Raw genomic sequence first — 20800 nt, forward strand, 5'->3', positions numbered from 1 at the left:
TCATCGCAGAGAAAAGCCGGAGTTGAAAGGTCTTGGTGTTGTGTACACAAGCACTTATCAGCCATACACCAGTACCGGCAAAGTACCGCGTTTTCAAGTATCACCACTTGTGCACGCACTTTTTCTACCATCATTGACACTGCGGTTAGAAAAACTATTTGGCCATGAAATTTCTGCTGATTGCCGGAATCGGGAGCGGGGAAAAAACGCCGCACCCGGCAAATGACGGGCTAAACATGCACTCCTGTTTTTACTGCCCGCGTTTTCCTGTGTATGCTGCAGTGTGCAATTATACCGCGCGTGTTGCGTCCCGTAGCCGATGCCAGAGATGCGGGCGTAGGTGTTTAGCCGGTGGGAATTAAAGTTTATTACGTTTGGCCGATGGGGATAAGATGTGATAGACTTTCTCTCTGGCTCTTTCGGTCGCACTCGCTGTATGCTGCATATGTGCCCGTCCTTGCACCACATGCGTCACATATGGACAGAGACAGACTTGGTGCATGCGCTGGGATTTCTTAAGCGGATAGCAGCCAGTGCTGACGCTGCCGTTGGAGTGTTCGTCGACATTTGCTGGGCGAATGGCAATTGTGTGCCGGTTCGACGAAATGTATGATCACACTGGTAGGGCCTGAGTGGCCACACTGGGGAAAAGGGAATGTGTTTGTTCGGCTGTGTTCAACGGCCGCGCTGACCTTGTACACGTGTTCCTTTTTCACCTGAAATGGGCGCTTGCTTATTGATAATCATACCTGCAATGAGTAATAGAGGAGACAAACATCCCCATCCATGGTAGTTTCATCTATGCGTTAATAACACCCGATTTCGTTTGGTTTTTCGGGGTCTTCTAATTTTTCCTTCCCTAGCGTAATTAGTTGATAGCGAGATGAGGTTTCCTATATCTTTATGCCGGACATGCATATAGCGGCCCCACTATGTTCCAAATTGCTTTAGTTTTCCCAGGCTCACCGCGACCCTTTCGACCTCCGGCAAATCATACACTAGTTACACAGAGCGAAAAAAATTCAGTTATTAAGTGGTCAAGGATTTTAAATATAAATACAAGTAAATATTAGGTACTGTGCGGCATATCCAGTGATTCCGTTCCTTTGAATTAAACATGCAGCTGAACGAACAAGAAAACGTAAACCACATAATTTGATTCGCGCTCTAAAAAGCGTGTGAGAAGCAGCACTATGCTGTACAATTTTTTAAAGACAAACCTAACTGCAAAACAGAAATACTTGCTGTGCTATACCGAGTTTCTAATAAGTATTGTTCACTTATATATACGCTTTTGGATTTTAACAAGTTTTCTGTTTCGTTTCAAAAGAGATTCCATGAGCATATTATAGAGATTAGAGATTCCCACATGAGTATTCTGTTATTTGTTATTAGTTACAGAATTTGTTATTAATCGCACACATATCGTACAATAGTGTAAAAATCAGCTGATAATGAGCTCTTACAGTACTCATACAACTGCTCTCGCATACTACTCTGCACAAGTTCTGCTAAATAATCACGAATCGTTTTAAAAGAAATAAACTGGTAGGAAATGCAACAGTATGAGAAACAATAGTGGTTGAATGACGTCTGAATGCCGGCAGCGAATTTGCACCGTTTTCTTCAACTTTTTTAAACAAATGTCGAGTTGCTGACTGGTACAGACAGTGCGCGTACTGTAATAAATTTTCTTTATTGTCTTCAGTGGCTTCACAAATTTTGTGATTGCGCATAAAGAATCCACGGACGTGTACAGTGAATGTTTTTGCAAACATGCACCAATCCGCAGTCACGTTTTCCTCATACTATTGCTGCGAGCGGTTAGCTGCATTTTCTTTTGTTAATCATGTCTAGTTTTTTGGATGACACCTGAGCACATCAAGCAGTTCCGCAGACATCGAACAGCCGGAAATTCATTACAAAATCACGCAACAGACAACAACAATAAGCCCAATGGTCGATAATAGCACGTACCTGGTTACCGAGTGTACATGGAATCGTGCACTGGGACTGGATGAGAATGGGACAGGAGCAGGCGAAACCGTAACAACCAATCCCAGTCTGTACGTGTATTTTGTATTTTACCCGTTGCTGTTGGCATGCTGCACAATAGGAAGCAGCCTGACTATCGTTGCACGATTGAACGATCCGGATAGCCGCAAGACGTCCACTACGGTGTATATGGTGTGTTCGGCCTTCGGAAATCTATGCATTTTGTAAGTGCTCTTACTATAATTACTGCTGTACACCTAATACTTACTGGAAAATACGGTATGTATTTGACTAAATCTGCTTTTCACGCAATATCAGATTGCTGTTGAAGGTGGTCAATCTTCCCCGATTATCTTGTTACCGTATTTTTGAACGGTGCAAATGCGGGAAACGATTCCGATCAAAGTTATAATTCCTTCACAAATGGATACCTCGCATACAGAGGAGTCTGTACGTTCTGGAACGAAACTGCAACGCAGTTTGTGGACTGGTAGGTTCAGAATGTGCGCCGAAAGGCGTGAATTAATGACGCACTTCTGCGAGACTGATGTCCCTAGAAAATACGAGTACGGCTACGGGGTCTGTAGTCTGTACAGACTGTACTTATCAGTAGTCCTTACAAGCGGAAATGCGTAAGCGCTAAAAGTGTACATACGATACAGTGTGTAAAGGTGCACTTCTTGGCAGGATTTATATATTAAAATTTTCCCGCACACTTTACAGAACTATTTGTAATATCACGTGTTGTATTTGCGGGAGGTAATGTGTATTACTGTACTCGTACAATCGGCTTCTACTTGTTGCTGCCATTCGTAACTACTCATTCTTATTTACTGCGGTTCATTGTAGTTACAATTAATTCGTTTTAGGACGCTGATAATATTTGCGCTGGAACGGCTCCTGTTTGCGTTGCGACCTTTATCACGTACACTAACCAGAGCTGTTAAGGCAACATGGCGGCGAGCAGTTTTAAAGGAGTGTATCATTTTAGTCTTAGCCATCCTGTTTTCTTTATGCTATTTGTGCACATACTACTACTATTATGTCACCAGCGACCAAAAGCTATCGCTACAGGATAGCTTGACGCCATTTCTGAGGAGCTGGTACAATTTACAAATCGACGCAGAGGTATGAGACAATTTTTGTTAAATACTTGTACAGTTTTCATGTTTGTCTACGGGTGTAACAAAGAAAATTTCGCATTTTGTAGATGGGAATGTGGTTCGCTAAATGGTTAATGCTGCTTATGCTCGATACGACGCTCCTTGTGGTCTTGTGGAAGCATCGGACCTTAGTTAGGGCGTCAGTCGCATGCACGAAAAGCTGTGCCACCCGCAACGCTAATGCCACTGTCATCGCCAGTTTGTTGTTGTACATGGTAACGCAGTTGCCGTATGCTTTGCTGACGTGCCTCAAAATCGCCAGCCGTCCTCCATACTGCTCATACCCAATGACCAACGAGCAAGAAAGCCACGCTCGTCCGATAATAAACATTATCCAGTGGACTAACTACTCAGTGCCTTTTTTCGTCTACTACGTTGCCAGCCTGACCTTTCGTAAGCAATGTAAAGCTTTATACAAGAAAATAAGCCATCCTGCGCGAAAAGCTCGCGGAACTCTGAACAGGATTCTGACGGTTACGACTACAACCAGCCTGGAATCGATCAGGTTGAGGAAAACAGAAACTCTGGGTTCGAATCTATCGGGAGAGAATTGTACTTCAAGCGCTGCGAAAGCAGAAAATATTTAAGACTTGGTGGCTTCTTTTCTAGTTTTAACGTTATTCTCCTCATTAGCTTAATGTGTTCTTATACTGTACTTAGTCAAATGCCACCGCATGTTTTATACTTGGAAACTGCGTAGGGTCAATGTACACACTTTGCAATTAAAGTACTATGCACTCACAGAGTAAATACTCTTAATTACTCGGTAGAAATTGTCAGGCGTACGAGCCTGCGCGTGGTGCGTACGGTCCACACAGGACGTACTTGCACTCACTTGCATGCCGTTATCGCCTCTCTCGCCGTACGTACGTGTGCTGCTGCACTGCACTCATCCGCTGAAGCGGATATACGCGGCGCACACACTGGTGACTGAGCTATACTTGCTCTCTCGTCCCTCTCTCGCAGTATGACTCAGCGTTCATACGCTCGCGTTGGGTTGAGCCCAGTCTGCGCATCACACAGCTGATACGATGGCCTGCAGCACGCACGTGGTTGCCGCCAGTAATTCTGGTCACGCCATGAAGACGCTCAAGAACCACTTTTTAGCACACACTTGCTAGATTTGGCTATCGACGCCTTTGTTCTTGCATTCCTTCTATTACGCAGCATGGTTCCCTTTATTTGTCAATAAAGCATCACTCGTGATCTCCTCGCCAGAGTCTGTTACAAAATTGTAAAATTTGCTAACTTTAAGATACAGATTTAGATATCATGAAAAACATTAAGGCAAAAACGGTTGAATTAATGACAAAATATTTATGCGCTCGGCGCATAAGAGACCGCAGGTGAATCTGAATTTGTAGCATTGTATGATCGAAAGGTTGCAGCAAACACAGAGTGTTGTGCGCCATGCATTATTACAAAGCTTTTGGTTGCAGTGCAAAAGACGAATACTTTTAGCTAGATTGCACAATAGTGCTGATCAGACCTGGCTAAACATTTGGCAGATGTTTTTGCTGAAGTAGGGCACAACGCTCTCTTGCGCGCCCGTGAAAGATAACGCGAGTTAGTCACCACAACATTCTCAAGCCGAAAGCTAACGGCTGTGCTCATTGGTCCGCTACGTGATCCACAGATGAATTACAAAACGCAGCTTCGAAGCTGCGTTTTCTATTCTATACACATTCACCTCCGTTGTCGTGCATAGCCAACCGAGCTTTACACAGTGGTCACCGGTACAACCCGTAACATACGATAGTAAATATTAAAGCATTCTGATTGCTGATTCGCTAATAAAATGTGGTCAAGTATTAATCCGCATTAATAAGCCTCAATTAGATTTAAAAGTTGTTATTAGTAATAGACTATTAGTGATTGTTAATTTAGTAATTACGATTAGTAATTAAAGTAATTAATATGGGTGATTACAATTATCAATGCACATTTGTAATATTGTGCAGGCTGCGTTACTGTAATTAAGTCTAATTACATTGATTAATAACGCGTATTAATTAGCCAAGTTACATTGAGAAAATGGAATACATTCTTCAGTTAAGTTGTAAATTATTGCATTATTTAATGACACCTCAAGCATGCGGATTAAAACGCGCCTGCGGCCCTGCTGTACAAGTCGTTTGTGTGCACGCAGCACGATTCATTTAACAGTCAGTGCTTGCGTTTTCTCTGGTGATCCATTGCTTATTACTGGTCCAACGCATTTGTGTTTTTTGCTGTGTGTCATCCATCGGTGACGCATTCTGCTTTCACATTTTATTTCGCAATATCTTTCTCGAGAAAATTAGCTAGGATTGATCGGGCCTAGTATAAACACACTGTATCTGTGAGTCGTGTATAGGTAGCAGTTTTTACTTATCATATTGCCTGCTTTTATCTGGTGGTCCACCACTTATCATTTGTCACAGACCCAAAGCATATTTATTTTTTGCTAAAATTAATGTCTTAATGTATAACGTACACAATATTCGCACTTTCAGACGCACAATCTTTCTTTCTAATCTTTGGATAAGATTGACAGAGCCTGGATATAGGTTGGTACTCGTAGCACTTGGAATCCGGTCTAATACGGGGCCACTGTCTTTCATCGAGTTATAATATTATCTCTTTTTATGACTACTCTGTGGGGGCTCAGTTTTACATATTTTAATTTCGCCAGAGAAACGATATCGAATTTGATTTAATTAGTGTGTGAATTAAAATTTGGAAGGAAAACGCTTTATTTAGTCAAATCCAGTCATTTTAGTCAAACAATTTCTGCAGCAAGAGCAAGTCTGGGTCTCTGATGCTCACAAATAACGAATCACTAGTCAGCGGCTGTGTCTGGGATCGAGCGCTCGATTCAATTGAATTTGGGATAGGACAGAATGAGACCACCGATAATAGTCCCAGTCTTTACGTGTATCTTGCCATCTACCCGCTGCTCTTGGCCTGCTGTACGGTAGGGAGTATCTTGATCATTGTTGCACGGCTGAATGATCTGGAGAGCCGGGCAACGTCCACTACAGTTTATATGGTGTGTTCGGCTTTCGGAAATTTGTGCATTCTGTAAGTGCTGATGGGTAAGGAGTATAAAAAATGATACTACTGTACTTTCTGGTATGTATGTACTCGTACCATACCGTGCCAACTGACATCTGTTACATATTTCGCAAATGCCTACCAGCATTCGGAGCGTTCCCTTTCTGTAATTTCTTAGAGCGTCTTTGTTTTATAATCGGCAGAAAAAAACCAGCTAATGTTTTGTTATTAAAGATGGTCATTGTTGCCGGATTATGTGCAGATCGCACAGGGACACGCTGTGTACGGTGGAAGTCACCCTCGACCAGATAGAAGAAACGATTCGCTCACAACAGCATACAACGGCTTTGGTCAACTTTGGAACGAAACCGCTATCCAGTTTGCCGACTGGTAGGTAAACAGGGTCTCTGTAGATACTCCAGATTCAGATTCTGCAGGTCCAGAACATCCAGATCGTGCATTTTGCGAGCAATTTTAGTGGCTTTAGGCCAATATATGGCTCGTTTTCGACACCATGGGATTTTTCTATGTTTTGAGATAATCGATAGCGCACTCGATTTGTGAACCCGTTTTTAAGTGCACCAACACCTAAAAACAAATTTAATACAAATCTGTAGTGGCAAGCTTAAATTAAGCCACACGTAGCACTAGTAATACAGAGGATGTTATTACTAACAGCGGTACGAGGTGCCGCCTAGGCTTCGTTTCAGAAACGTTTATGTGGGATTTCCAATGGTTTAGTTATGCTCACTGTAAATTTTGGTACTTTTTCAGGACTGTAATATCATTTGCCGGTGAACTGCTGCTGTCTGTATTGCGACGACAATCCAATACCCTTTCTATAACAGTTAATCGGCTAAAATGGCGGCGAGCACTCCTATACGAAGGTGAGAGGGACTTACGCCCTCGTCCCAGCAGGCTCAGATCGCAGTGCAGTGGCTTTCACGCTTAGATCGTATACCTGATCGCAGGTATTACGATCCGCCCTTTCGCTATCTTCCGCCAACGGCATCGCGCCGTACCTTTTCGGCGATTGCGTGAGGCTTACGTAGCGGCGTATGGTAGAGCAGCGTTAGCGCAGGTATATTGTGAGCTATAGATTGTCAGTTGGTGATTATGAGTTTTGGTGAGATGTTATGTTTTCGGTTTTATGATAAAAAGTCCCTTTTTATCCTTGTCTCGCTCCCGTTTCCGGTAGATCGGCACTAGAGAGTCTCCCACGCAGAGAGGAGGACTCTCAGATGGTAGCAGTCTAAGATCCGTGGTTACCTGTTTTCTGAGTTACTTTTCAGATCTATCGGACAGCACCGTTTTCCCGTTTGCCATCAGGAGGACGCGGAAACTCGGCGCACACCCTACACCCCGTATCCCGTAGAGCCAGCATTGGACTACAGGGATAGCAGCGTATCAGCGTGCCCAGCGACTTCGCGGTGGAGATTTGGACTTGCTTCTGGATCTCTTCGTCTGTGCACCTTTTCAAGTGTTTCCTGCGTAGAAGTTTCGGATCCTAAGGATCGTCAGGCTCATTCTCGTTCGGAAAAGGGTAAGTGATTGTGGCGTATATGGTTTTCGAGGCTTATCGTTGCATTATGTTGATTTAACGCTGTATGTGATATTAGGCTTATTTTCTCGCTAATTTTACAGTATAATTAGGCTGAATTTCTTTGAGAAATTAGGCTCAGTTTTTAAAGGTTTGTAACCTTCGAGATTCAGGCTTTTCTTCCGCATACTTTTGCATAACTCTCAAGCGCATTAACCTCTGTCCAGGCTTGTTTTTCCGTGATCTTACAGATAGCAGACGCTACAGACAATAGGCGCAGTTCGGTTACCTACCTGGGTAATTGCAAGCTGAATAGAATTCCTTAGATTTCTCTCGCAGATTAGGCTTTTGTGAGTTTTAAATGCAGAATTAATATCTCCGCTTTAAACTGTTTACCTATAGTAAACGTTTATCGTTTAATGCCAAGTATTACGAAATTTCTTTCCTTGAAATTGACTACGCTTATGATAATACGATGGAAACTATAAAAGCTTTTCTTTCTCCGCGTAGTATTGTGAAAAAACCAGAACAGCAAGCTGAAGATTTGCAAGCTAAAATGCTCAAAACCTAAACAGTCCGCGAAAACTAAAGGTGCACCTGTTGCCGCTAAATCAACAGCTGCACCGACGCATAATGTAAACACACGGCTTAATCAGCGTACTCGAGCTCATAACCCGCAGCTACCGCAAATACCGCAATCGTCAGCAAAAGAACCACAGCCGGTTGCTACTCTCCCGGCAGAAAAAGCTTTCGCGCGCAGTAGCAAAATGCAGCGTTCACCATCGCTTATTAATGCCGCTTCACAGGTCGATAACGCTCCAGAACAGGAGGAAAGTAGGCCGCATTCGCAGCTTAGCGGTGTATCCCAGTTTGACAGTATTCCGCTTTCAAGTGACAGTCGTCATTCTCATTCAGACTCTGATATGTCGTTATCGGAAAATGCGCTTACTTTTATTGAAAAAGATCAAGGCTTATTGGCTGATCAAGAATTGCTTAATTTTGATGTTGATGAAACGCTTAGCGGTAATAACGCTATTAATCAGCAGACACCGCCTGCTGATAACAGCCAGCCTAATACAGCTAATTTTCATACTCCAGGCGAATTAAATGACGCTCAGAATGAAATCATCAATTTACGCCGCGTTAATTCATCGCTTGAGAAAAAGCTCATACATACTGTACATGAAGCGAAAAATGAAATTGCGCAATTGCGACAGTTTATAACTGAAGCAGTTGAAGCCCGCGATACGGCTCAAAGTCAAGCTGCTGATTTATTGCAACAGCGTAATGAGGCTTTCACTGTAATCGCGACAAAGGAAGAATTTGAGAAAAAAGCGCATAATTATATACGCGATTTAAAAAGGCGAATTGCTGATCACGATGATGTGGTTAAGCAATACAAGGAAGTTAAGCAAGAGCTGTATGAAAAGCTACAAATTACAGAGCATATGGCACAGGAATATAAGGCTAAATTAATTACATGCGAAGGCGAATTAAATAAGGCACTTGAACGTCAACGCAAATTGTTGGAAGAGCAAAGCTTAAATGTGACTACTGTACGAAAGGCTAATGAAACCGCTGATTATTACAAAGAACAATCAACCCGTTTAGAAGGCGCTTGTGTTAATTTAGAAGCTAGGCTGGAATTGGCAGAAAAGGCGAATCAAGATCAGCATTATGAACTGCAGGCGCTCAGGGCTCAACACAGTCATCCTGTCGCTACAAAGGCTATCAGTATTCAGACTGATAATATGTTTCCAGCTATCCAGGCTTTCATCCCGCCCGCACCACCCTCACGTTCTTTTCCGATGATGCGCGATAATGGCAACATGCCATCGGCTCAGTGCAGTGTACTTCCGGGATTGTCTGGCAGTGCACCTGCACCGGCTATCACTGTATCAGATCTTACGCAAGCTTTAAAGGCAAATAAAAAGTCACCAGATTTTAAAGCAAAATTCAAAGGCGATAAGAACGAAGTTGAAGGCTTTTTGGAATTATTTGATCTTAACGCTAAATATGGTCATTGGGATGAAGACGAAAAGGTCAGCCGCTTCTTTAACGCTTTAGAAGGCGATGCAGCTTCATGGTTCAAGGTCGCGATTGTAGGCCCGAATAAACCACAAACTTTCTCCCAGTGGAGATCGGCTTTTCTGGATCGGTATTCCGATCCAGAAAAGGGCTACAATGCGCTTAACGAGTTGTCAAGCCGCAAAATCAAAGTCGGTAAAGAAACGCTTGACGAGTATTATCAGGCTATGATCGCTTTACGCGCTCGTGCAGGCGTGACAGACGACGCTCATTTTTTGACGTATCTGATGAAAGGCTTAGATTCGCATCACACTTTAAGGCAAAATATGATTATTATGAAGCCAGCTACACCGGCAGAATTTTTGAAAAATGCGCGATACCTTGAAGCTACTTATAAAGATGATGAGGATTTCGCTTATGGCAATCAAGCCCAGGCATCACAAGCTAAACCGCTTTCTTATGCACAAGCAGCAGCTAATAATGGAAATAAAGCTAATAATTTTAAGCGCAATAAGCAATTCAAACCGCACTTCAATAAAGGCAATATTCAGCAGAATAATAACGCGACTAACCCTCCCACGCTCAAGCGCCGGCAAATAATAATAATCAGGTACAAAATAATACAGCTTATAATACGGCTAATCAAAGTGTACGCCGTCCAGGCATCGCTTACTGCGCAAACTGTGATGTCGAAGGTCATTCACGTCAAGCTTGCAGATATGAAGGCATTCCTCAAAAGCAAAATCCAGTGTGGTGCAAGTTTCACTGGCCCACCACAGGTGAAAGGCGTACTTTGAAAGAATTCACAGAATGGAAAGCTAATCGCAGTAATACCAGCAGTCCTTCAGGCAGGACTACAGGCGCATCGACCCCTTCTGGTGGTCCCAGCTTAGGCGGTCCTTCGCCGGCCCGGCAGCGTACTCCGTCCGGTGCCAGCGTTAATTTACAGTTTGATACGGCTTCAGAATACAGTGAAGGCGAAACCTCAGCGTTAAACAGCTCTTCCAGCGAATCTTTAAACGATTAAGGGGCGCATACTCCGGCTATGCAACCCCCTTCCCACCGTCTCCGCCGGATAAGGTTGAGAAGGAATGCATAATTCAAAGCGCGGGAATATATGGCTACATAATACGCAATTGTACATGTAATCTCTCACAAGCTCATACAGATAAGCAAAATTTCCGCGTAAATTATAATGAACCATTTAAGGCAAAAATGCTTAATCACGACGCTTATGTAAATAATATTCCGGTAAAAATTGTAATTGATACAGGCGCTGAAACAAGCTTTATATCTGAACAGTTTTGTAAGAAAAATAATTTAAGCACGCTTCCTATTAAAAGCCTTTTCATATACGCGGTATTGGCGGTGTGTGCGCATTTTGTGTTACACACTACTGCAACGCTTCAATAACAATTAGTAATTGTACGCTTAATCATTCTATGTTTGTAAAGCCCGCACGAGATGGTATTCATGTTTTATTAGGCCAGGACTTTTTAAGTCAGGCTAATTATGAAGTTAAGGCGAATAAAATAATTAATTTTCATGTATTACAGGAAAAGCTTGTAAATTGTAATGTAACTAGTCTGGGCGAAGTGCAGTCGGCCGCTGCAGTTCCGCCGTCACAGGCTTTTTCCGCTACAAATTTTACGGGTGTACCTGTATCAAATATGCGCGCATCACGTAAAACGCCTTCTGCAGAGGCTCATGTCGAAAATGTTGTTTATAAGAACCATACTCGTACAGCACAAGCTAAAAATGCAAAAACACAAGCTGCAATGACGCCTTTTCCCATACCAGTGGCACCTACGGTAGCCACTGGTGAAGGCAAAAATAAATCATCCGCTTCTAATTCTAAGCTTTTCCCCGTACCAGTGGCACCTAGCGATGCCACTGGTACGTCTACCGCTAAAAAGTCGCGCAAACAAATGCATCGTGAGACAGCAGCGTTAATGGAGTACAAGAATTATGTTTCTACCTTAATGAATACTTTAAAAAAGTTTAAGGAATTAATGGCTGAACTCAATCAGGCTTATAATGATGCTGTTAAAATCGATAACATTGAAGCTATTAAAAAGGCGAGCCAAGAACGCGCTGATGCTGAACTTGATTTGGTAAGGCGATTAGAAATCTATGAAGAATGGCGACAGGCTATTAATAAAGCGATTAAGCTACATTACGGTAAATCTGCACGCGGAATGAATAAACCAATATGCGACTACGCAGAATCGATAGGCGAAGCAAGGCGATACCTGAAAGAAGTTTATGCGAAAATTAAAACTAAGGAAAAACTACAAGTAACCACTCGTAGACCGCCTATGAATATTGTTAAAGTAGTGCGATTTCATGAAACGCTTGAATTTCCTACTGTATCAGTACGCTATTTTACAAAAGATGATGAGCTGCCGCCGCTGCGGCATAATCCACATTCAGCTCCTAAACGCTCTTGTTTACCGCTAAATAAGCCATTAAAAAAGCCGTATAATTTACCGCTTTGGGAAAACAATTCGGCTAAAGAAGAACAAGTATGGGCAGATTTTGACCGCGTTAATAAAAGCTTTACAGAAAATGCAGATAAAATTCGAAAGCAATTGCAAAAATCAGCTAAAGTGCGTGTATGTATTGCAGATCAAGAAACAAAAGCTACGCAAACAGAAGGCGCTAATTATCTCATTGTAGAAACACCAGAAGGCGATATCCCGCTTGTAACTAACAGCGAGAACTATTTCGAAGATCAAGGTGAAATAACTGAATTATTTCAGTCAATAGGCGACAAGCTTAATGAAAACGAATTATTCGCTAATAACCCGCTTAAAAATGAAGAATTATCAGCTGAAGAGCAACCATTTGCAAATAAGCCAGAATGCGAAGAAATTAGCGAAAAAGATAAAGAAAGATTCAGGCTCAAAATGGTGAAAGTGTATGCAGCTGATAACTACACAATTGTACCTGGAACATCTTGGGTGTCGGCTTATGCACACAAAAAAGCTAATTTGCGTACACCGCAATTTATATTTTCACCTAATCCAGCTTTATACAGCGAAGGTAGATTACTACCACTTCAGGGCTTAGTCGAACCAAAAAATTTTCAGTTTGATATTTGCGTGTCTAATTATTCCGCTCATAAGCGTACAATAAAGAAAGGTACATGGTTAGGCGTTATCGAAACGTATGAAGAAGTTGAGCCAGATAAAACCGCTTTAACCGCTACTGCAGCTAATTATACGCCAGAAGAAGAAGCTGAAATTTGGGAAGCAATACGCGAATTTAAAATATCGGCTGACTTATCAGAAGCTGATCGTAAGCGCATCGATAACCTATTGTTTGAATTCGCTGACCTGTTGCCAACAAAATCGCGACCGTTTGGCAATGTAGATGCCTCGATAAAGCATACAATAGACACAGGCGATGCACCGGCGATAAAATCTCTACCGCACCGCACAAGTTGGCGCGGTAGACAGCTTATCCAAGATCATGTGGAGGAAATGTTAAAGCTTGGCATCATTAGGCCATCGACCTCTAACTGGAGTTTTCCAGTTGTCTTGGCTTCAAAGAAAAATCCTGACGGCTCAATCGGTACACGCTTTTGCGTTAATTATATACGCTTAAATAACATCACAAAAAAGAATAACTATCCGCTTCCTAAGCCAGATGAACTTCTGGATACGGCTTCTGGTAATAAGCTTTATTGCAGCTTTGATTGCGAAAAAGGCTTTTGGCAGATCCCTATGGATCCTGCTAGCATCGAAAAAACAGCTTTTGTCACACCAGACGGCCTGTTCGAATTTCTTCGAATGCCGTTTGGCGTGTGCATGGCCCCGCGACTTTTCAAGCCGCAATGGACCGTACGCTTTCAAAGCTCCGTAAATTAGGAATATTCGCTTATTTAGACGATTTAATCGTCGCAGCTAAAAATATGGAAGAATTATTGTTTAAATTACGGCTTTTATTTGAAGCTTTACGCGCATCAGGCTTTACGCTAAAACCGGCTAAATGTCATATCGCTAAACCAGTTCTTCATTTTTTGGGACATGTAATATCAGAATCAGGCATCCATACCGATCCCGAAAAAATTACAGCTATTAAAAATTTCCCACAGCCTAAAACAGAAAAGCAATTACGCTCATTTTTAGGCTTAGCGAATTATTATCGCAAATTTGTACAAAATTATGCCCCGATTACTGAAAATCTTTACGCGCTTCTTAAAAATGTTAACGATATTACCGACTGGAATGAGGCTTGTGATAAGGAATTTGAGGCTATTAAAACAGCGCTAATAAATGCTCCAGTCTTGGCGAAATTCGATCCAGAAAACCTACGCTAATAGAATGTGACGCTAGTACAATAGGGATCGGCGCCATATTAAGCCAAGATGGTCATCCTGTTGCTTACGCGAGCCGCTTATTAACTTCAGCTGAACGTAAATACGCGCCTACTGAACTTGAATGTTTAGCAGTTGTTTACGCTGTCCGTAAATTCCGCTATTACATAGATTATATGCCGTTCACCGTAAAAACCGATCATCAGGCGTTAGTCAATTTACTGCGCTCAACCTCGAATCGCGAAGGGATGAATCCCAGGCTTGTACGATGGGCTTTACAATTAGGCGCGTACGATATGACTATCGTATATAGGCCAGGAAAGTACGCTCATAATGCAGATGCATTAAGCCGCGCACCTGTCGACCCGGCTGTACCGGAAGAGGATTTTGACATCCATTTCAGTACACCTACAGTACGCGTAATCAGCATACCAGAAGCGCCAAACAGCTCTGTACGCGATGCAGAAGAACAAAATTATATTTTTCTGCGTAACGAACAGCTTAGTGATCCGGCGTTAGAGAAAATCATATTGGCCATAGAAGACGCTGATAAATCACAATATCCGCTTCAACGTCCCGCTAATTTCGAACTATGGAATAATGTGTTATACCGTACAGGCGAAATTAATGATCGGCATACAAGGCGTTTTGTCGTACCAAAACATTGGCGTTATGATATTCTCAAAGCTATGCACGACTCACCAGCCGGCGGTCACCTTGGCCGCGAAAAGACGCTATCGCACATTTGTGTACGCTATTATTGGGACGACATGTTTCGCGAGATTAAACGCTATTGTCGTCGTTGCTTAAAATGTCAGCTTCGTAAAGTACCGCGAAAACCGCTCCCAGGAAAGCTACAACAAATTGAAATAGGCGAACCATGGTTCCGGTTACAGCTTGATTTTAAAGGCCCGTTAAAGCTAAGTAACAATAAAAATAAATACATAATTGTGGCTATTGACCAGCTTACTAAATTCGTAATTGCAAAGGCTGTACCTGACGACTCTGCTAGAGTTGCCGCTGATTTTCTGCTTAATGAAGTCATACTTCCATACGGCGCACCGCATGAAATAAATACAGATCGCGGTACACACTTTATGTGTAGTACAATAGAGACTGTATCTAAGCTTACTAAATTCGATCACCATTTTGGAACCGCTTATCATCCTGTAGGAAGAGGCTTAATAGAAAGGCAAATGCAGTGGATAGGTGACTGTTTATCAATTTTCGCTCAAAAACATACCGCTGAGAAATGGGATGAATTTTTGCCTTATGTTGTTGCCGCTTATAATCGTACAAAGCATAAAACCACAAGACAATCACCGTATTATATGCTTTTTGGCCGCGAACAAACGCTTCCAGGCGATACGATCACAAAAACAAATCTGCCAGAAAATTACGCTGATATCGAAGATTATTTAGATAGTCTTCAATGGCGATTAAAAGAGGCGCATGAAATCGCTCGTTCTCTTGCTAGCGACGACTTCCTTAAAAAAGCTGAACGCTTTAATAAGCGCCGCGTTGAACCTGATTTTTGCACTGGCGATTATGTAATGTTACGCTTACCTATTCCTAAAACAGGCAGCGAAACGCTTAAAGATAAATACGAAGGCCCATTCGAAATAATGGAATTTTCGTATCCTAATACAGTTATTATTAGGCGCTTACGCGATCGCAAAGAGGAGCAAATTGTTAACGTAGAACGGCTTAAACATTATCATCCAGAAGATGACCAGCTTAAACCGCGATTAATATTTAAATTTCCACCTAAAAATAAGCAGCTTGATAATGAAAGTGAAATAACCCCGCTTACATCTGTTGATAATAGTACGAGTACATCTGCTAATAACAGCGTCAATAACACTCAGCAAGACCACGCTCAGCTACAGGCTAATAATCTGCAAAATAGTACTGTAGATTTACCGCTTAACTCTGATAATAATAATTCCGGCGAAATTAACGCTGAACAGAATGCAAAAAAGCGAAGAACGCGTAAACATCCGCCTAATGACTTGTTATCTAAACAGCTTGATGAATTCTTTGATGGCGAAGATCCAAAGTTACAGGAGACGCTTAATAAATCACGCTATCCTAAGCGAACACGCAAACGTCGTTTTACACTGTGATTTACGCAAATAGTCGCTTAATTACAGTTAACAAACGATATCTTAGATGGTAGCTACAAGCTTATAATTGAATGCTAAATAAGGCTAAATTAATACAGGTAATTATGCAGTAGTTACGGCTTAAAATGTTTATTTCGCATTACCGTCTCAGATGGTAGCTAAAATGAACTGTAATACAGCTTTTAAACCGCATAATGTTGGTTGAATTATGCTTAAAATTATCATGCTAATAATTCCGCTTTTATCTTGTTCTGCAGAATATCGCGTAAGAACATGGCGTTCTCCGGCTTATACAATCCCGACAGCTGTTTTCCTTGCAAGATCAACTTAAACAACCGCGTATGTGTCGGCTGCCTTATGAAAGGACGAGCGGAAATCGAAGATCGCGTCTACGCGTTGTACTCGGAGGCAGTATGCGGAAACTCAGAGGCTTTACTCGGCTTGAAGCATATGGGTCTGTGGAATTATGCGATGAATAACCAGCAATACCACCGCGGGATCGCTCAGGCTATTCAGCATTTCAAGGCGAAAAACGAACCCGGCTGGCAAATGGTTGAAGCGATCGCGATTCCGTCTATCCAGTCAACTCCATCTACCGCGAATAAAGCGCTTCTTCCTCATCCGCCTAATGAATTACGCCGCGCACAGTTGAAGTACGCTGACGAAACCGAAGAGAACATCAGCGACTGGAAATCTGTCCCGCTTAAGCCGTCGTTCCAGAAAGCTTCTTCTGACGACTGGACGCGAAATGCAGATCGCCCATTGGGAACAGTACGTATTGAAAATAAACCGCGTATTGATCAAACGCTTGTTCTTTTAAAAACACAACCGGCTAATTATAACTCTGAACGCTTAAATTTGCAGAACACGGCTAACCACAGTCAAAGCGATGACCAGCGTCAGCGAGGCGATCAGCGTCAGTTCACCGAATATCGCCAGCCTACAGATCAGCGTGCAGATCGGCGTTCAGAACAGCGAACTACTCAGCAGAATACGCGCACTGGACAGTCTTCCGCTACCAGATGGGAGCCATTCCCTCAGCGTATGAACGCTATGGACCAGGCTGAAAGGATTTTTAAGCATCTCGGCTTATCCAATGCAGCTAAGACGCATGGAAGTCTAGCGATCACCTGTGAAATGTTCGTTAACCGCTTATACGCGTTTATGGATGAAGTTAATATGGAGAAAGCGATGCAGGATGTGAATTATTACACGGATAAGCCTAAACCTGAAGACACACAGCTGATGTATAACGCTTTTCGCGCGAATGGTATGGAATCAGCTCTCAGCTTGGATACATTCTCCAACAAAATTAACACCATCGACTATGAACGGCTGAGCCAGTTTAAGTATTTCGGCAAAACTTCCCATTTGGCGCACCTTTTCCAGTTTATCTCCGCGAAAGCTAATCCAGCTCTGATGTTGTATGCCGCGAAATGTACCGTGCATCTGATGGACATCTACCGCGATTTGAAGGCTCGCCGAAAGGCTAATTTTAATGACCCAGCGATTAAGGCTCAGTACGATGAATTGTTTCGCTTGATGTTTGCCGCCATGTGTGGACATGCTTACAGCCATTCCCAGTTGGAAAAGCGAATGAAAATGAAAGAAAATGCTGACCATCCGCTGAAGACAGTAATTACCGCGCTTGGACCGCTCACCAATGAGCAACTGCAGCTTGAAATGTTGGAAAGTGCACGCGCACGCGGGATGGCAAATAAGGCTACAAAAGGCTTAGCGACCTTGGTTGAGAAGCCCCAGGACGCTTATCAGTACTGGACTTCAATCCTGCGACAGCGTATGGAGACTAAGGCTTCCAAGATCACTCTTGGCAAACGCTCCCTGACGTCTCCGGAAGGCTCATCCGGATCCCCACATTTGCCACCAGGCGAACCGCTGGTTAAGCGTATGTACGTGTCTACGGATGAAGCAGCTAATGAAGCGACACTGGTGGATAAGCTGGGTAATTTGAATTTTACCGCTTCCCATATGCGTGATATCGAAAATGGAGGCGAAACTGATCAGAAAGCTGAAGGCGAAAAACTGGCTACAGATATCAAAACGGAAGGCGATAAAACTCCGAACGCTTTAAACGCTGATATCACTGATGATGAGACGAGCGAGAAGGATAAATCGGATTAAAGGCGAAAATTCATGGGATTAAGGACGAATTCATGTGGATCATCCTTGGAATGGATTAACCTTCATTTTCCTGTTTTGCTCACCCGGAATGACCAAAGTAACATGTTATGTTTTTATCTAATCTCCCATTTCGATGGATCTTAACTTTATCAATAATTGTTTAGAATTTTCCTTTTTTATTGTACGGTGAATGATATACTTGCGCTAACTTTGCGATAAAATTGTCCGCTTAATTGCAGCATTCGTAAACGTATGAAGCTTCGCGTAACCCGCTTATTGTCTTTATTTTTGCGAATTTAGGTAAACGCTTATAGTGACTTCGGTCAGCTGCAGGCTTATACGCAGTGAAGAGACCATGCAGTCACGGGAATCCATTTCCGCGCTTCGGTCTTGCGGCTGTATCGCGAGGCTGCGGCGTGATGCAGATTCTCCCACTTGCACACTCATGCATATCGCTGGTATCGGCACCGGGGGTGCCAGGCTCTCGGAGGACCTCGAGTCCCCACCAGTGGCATGAGAGGGACTTACGCCCTCGTCCCAGCAGGCTCAGATCGCAGTGCAGTGGCTTTCACGCTTAGATCGTATACCTGATCGCAGGTATTACGATCCGCCCTTTCGCTATCTTCCGCCAACGGCATCGCGCCGTACCTTTTCGGCGATTGCGTGAGGCTTACGTAGCGGCGTATGGTAGAGCAGCGTTAGCGCAGGTATATTGTGAGCTATAGATTGTCAGTTGGTGATTATGAGTTTTGGTGAGATGTTATGTTTTCGGTTTTATGATAAAAAGTCCCTTTTTATCCTTGTCTCGCTCCCGTTTCCGGTAGATCGGCACTAGAGAGTCTCCCACGCAGAGAGGAGGACTCTCAGAAAGGCGTGATTCTGCTCCTGTCAGCCCTATTTTGCTTATCCTATTTGTGCACATATTACTACTACTATGTCACCGGGAACACGACGCTGAGACTACCAGATGCTCTAACTCCACCTTTGAAAACCTGGTATTTTCTACAAATCCATGCAGAGGTACGAACGATAACTGGTACAAATTCTCACTGCTTTACTAAGATTCGTTGCTAGTAATTATACTCCTAAGAAATCTTGTGCAAAACTTTGAAGATGGCAATGCTGTTTGTCAAGTGGCTGGCACTGGTCGCGATCGATGCGACTCTTCTCATCATTTTATGGAAGCATCGGATTACGGTTAGCGGATCCATCACGCTCTGTAGGACCTCTTCTACCGAGGAAGCCAGAGCTACCGCTTTGGCTACTTTACTTCTGTACACAGTGACACAGTTGCCGTATGCCTTGCTGACATGTCTCAAAATTGCCAGCCCTTTACCGTACTGCACCTACACATTGACCAACGAACAAGAAAGCCAAGCCGCACCCATAGTGTGTATCATCCGGTGGACGTACTATTCGGTGACCTTTTTTGTCTGTTATGTTACGAGTTCGACATTCCGGGGGAAATGCAAAGCCATGTTCTAAGTTACAGTTAATCCTGCATCGAGCCGCGAGGAATCTTAAAAGTAGAGCGAACTGACACGAAGAGTCTGAATCTGTCTGGACTCTGGAGACACGTACAGTCGGTATCTTGAATCTGCAGCTTGATCACTTTAGCAGTTAGCGATAGCAGGCCACGGCATATCCTGGCACAGCAAACCTTTAATGCAAAGTTTCGTCCATTTTCCCTTCGTCGGTAAACAATAAATGCGGTTTTGAACTAATTTAAAGAAAATAAATTTTTTTCTACGTAGTACGTAGAATCGAACGTATTTTCTCTCTTAAAACATTCGAATTTACTGCTTCATGTTTGCGCTTACCGAAATGAGTAGTTTGCAGACAGCAGCATAAGTTTCGTGTTTCCGATTGTTAATCGGACTATTCCAAAATATCCAATTGGCTAAACAAAATAAATAAAACTTAATAAAAATATCGCAGGACGAATATTAAAACTCAATCATAATAAAAAATCGTGCAAGTGACCCCCGATACTGCAGTAAGATCTGAAGCATGTTTGTATGTAATGAGGGGATTTCACAATTAATGCAACTCCCGGAAACGCTCCGCCAAATGCAGCCAGCAATCGCTTCTGGCGCGCAGATTGCTGCATAATTAATAATGTTAGGCTCACGAGATATATCACAATAGCAACAAACACAAACACAACAATAGCAAGACAATAAACAAGACAAGACACAAACACAATAATAGCAACAAACACAAACACAATAAGATCCGGGAAGTGACGTTTGTTGCTTGTACTCGTATGTGACCAGCTGTGAATACGCTGCCGCCAAGACTACGAGTGTAATTCGTAGTGTAATTCAGTGTCGGTATAAACCGGTTGGGTTTTTTATCAGCTTGCCTTTGACGGGCAGCCTCCAGCAAAAACAATTCATGTGGACGTCATTTGACTAGAAAATCGCTGCTGCTTTGTACCGGAAGTATA

At 42.9% G+C, this 20800-nt stretch overlaps 2 protein-coding genes across 2 annotated transcripts; both read left to right on the plus strand.

Annotated features, from left to right (window-relative positions):
* The first annotated feature begins 1710 nt into the window (after positions 1-1710).
* Positions 1711-3865, plus strand: LOC129595415 (uncharacterized). Its single transcript, XM_055492420.1, has 4 exons — positions 1711-2219; positions 2327-2485; positions 2865-3123; positions 3206-3865. Exons 1-4 carry the CDS (start codon positions 1957-1959, stop codon positions 3743-3745), a joined length of 1221 nt encoding a protein of 406 aa, XP_055348395.1. The 5' UTR covers positions 1711-1956; the 3' UTR covers positions 3746-3865.
* Positions 3866-5756: 1891 nt separating this feature from the next.
* On the plus strand, positions 5757-19174 carry LOC129595407 (uncharacterized). Its single transcript, XM_055492408.1, has 5 exons — positions 5757-6221; positions 6429-6584; positions 6969-7737; positions 16467-16980; positions 17074-19174. Exons 4-5 carry the CDS (start codon positions 16483-16485, stop codon positions 18349-18351), a joined length of 1776 nt encoding a protein of 591 aa, XP_055348383.1. The 5' UTR covers positions 5757-6221; positions 6429-6584; positions 6969-7737; positions 16467-16482; the 3' UTR covers positions 18352-19174.
* The last annotated feature ends 1626 nt before the right edge of the window (positions 19175-20800 follow it).

The sequence above is a fragment of the Paramacrobiotus metropolitanus genome, unplaced genomic scaffold, assembly GCF_019649055.1.
Source record: "Paramacrobiotus metropolitanus isolate TYO unplaced genomic scaffold, Prichtersi_v1.0 Parri_scaffold0000077, whole genome shotgun sequence".
NCBI lineage: Eukaryota > Metazoa > Tardigrada > Eutardigrada > Parachela > Macrobiotidae > Paramacrobiotus > Paramacrobiotus metropolitanus.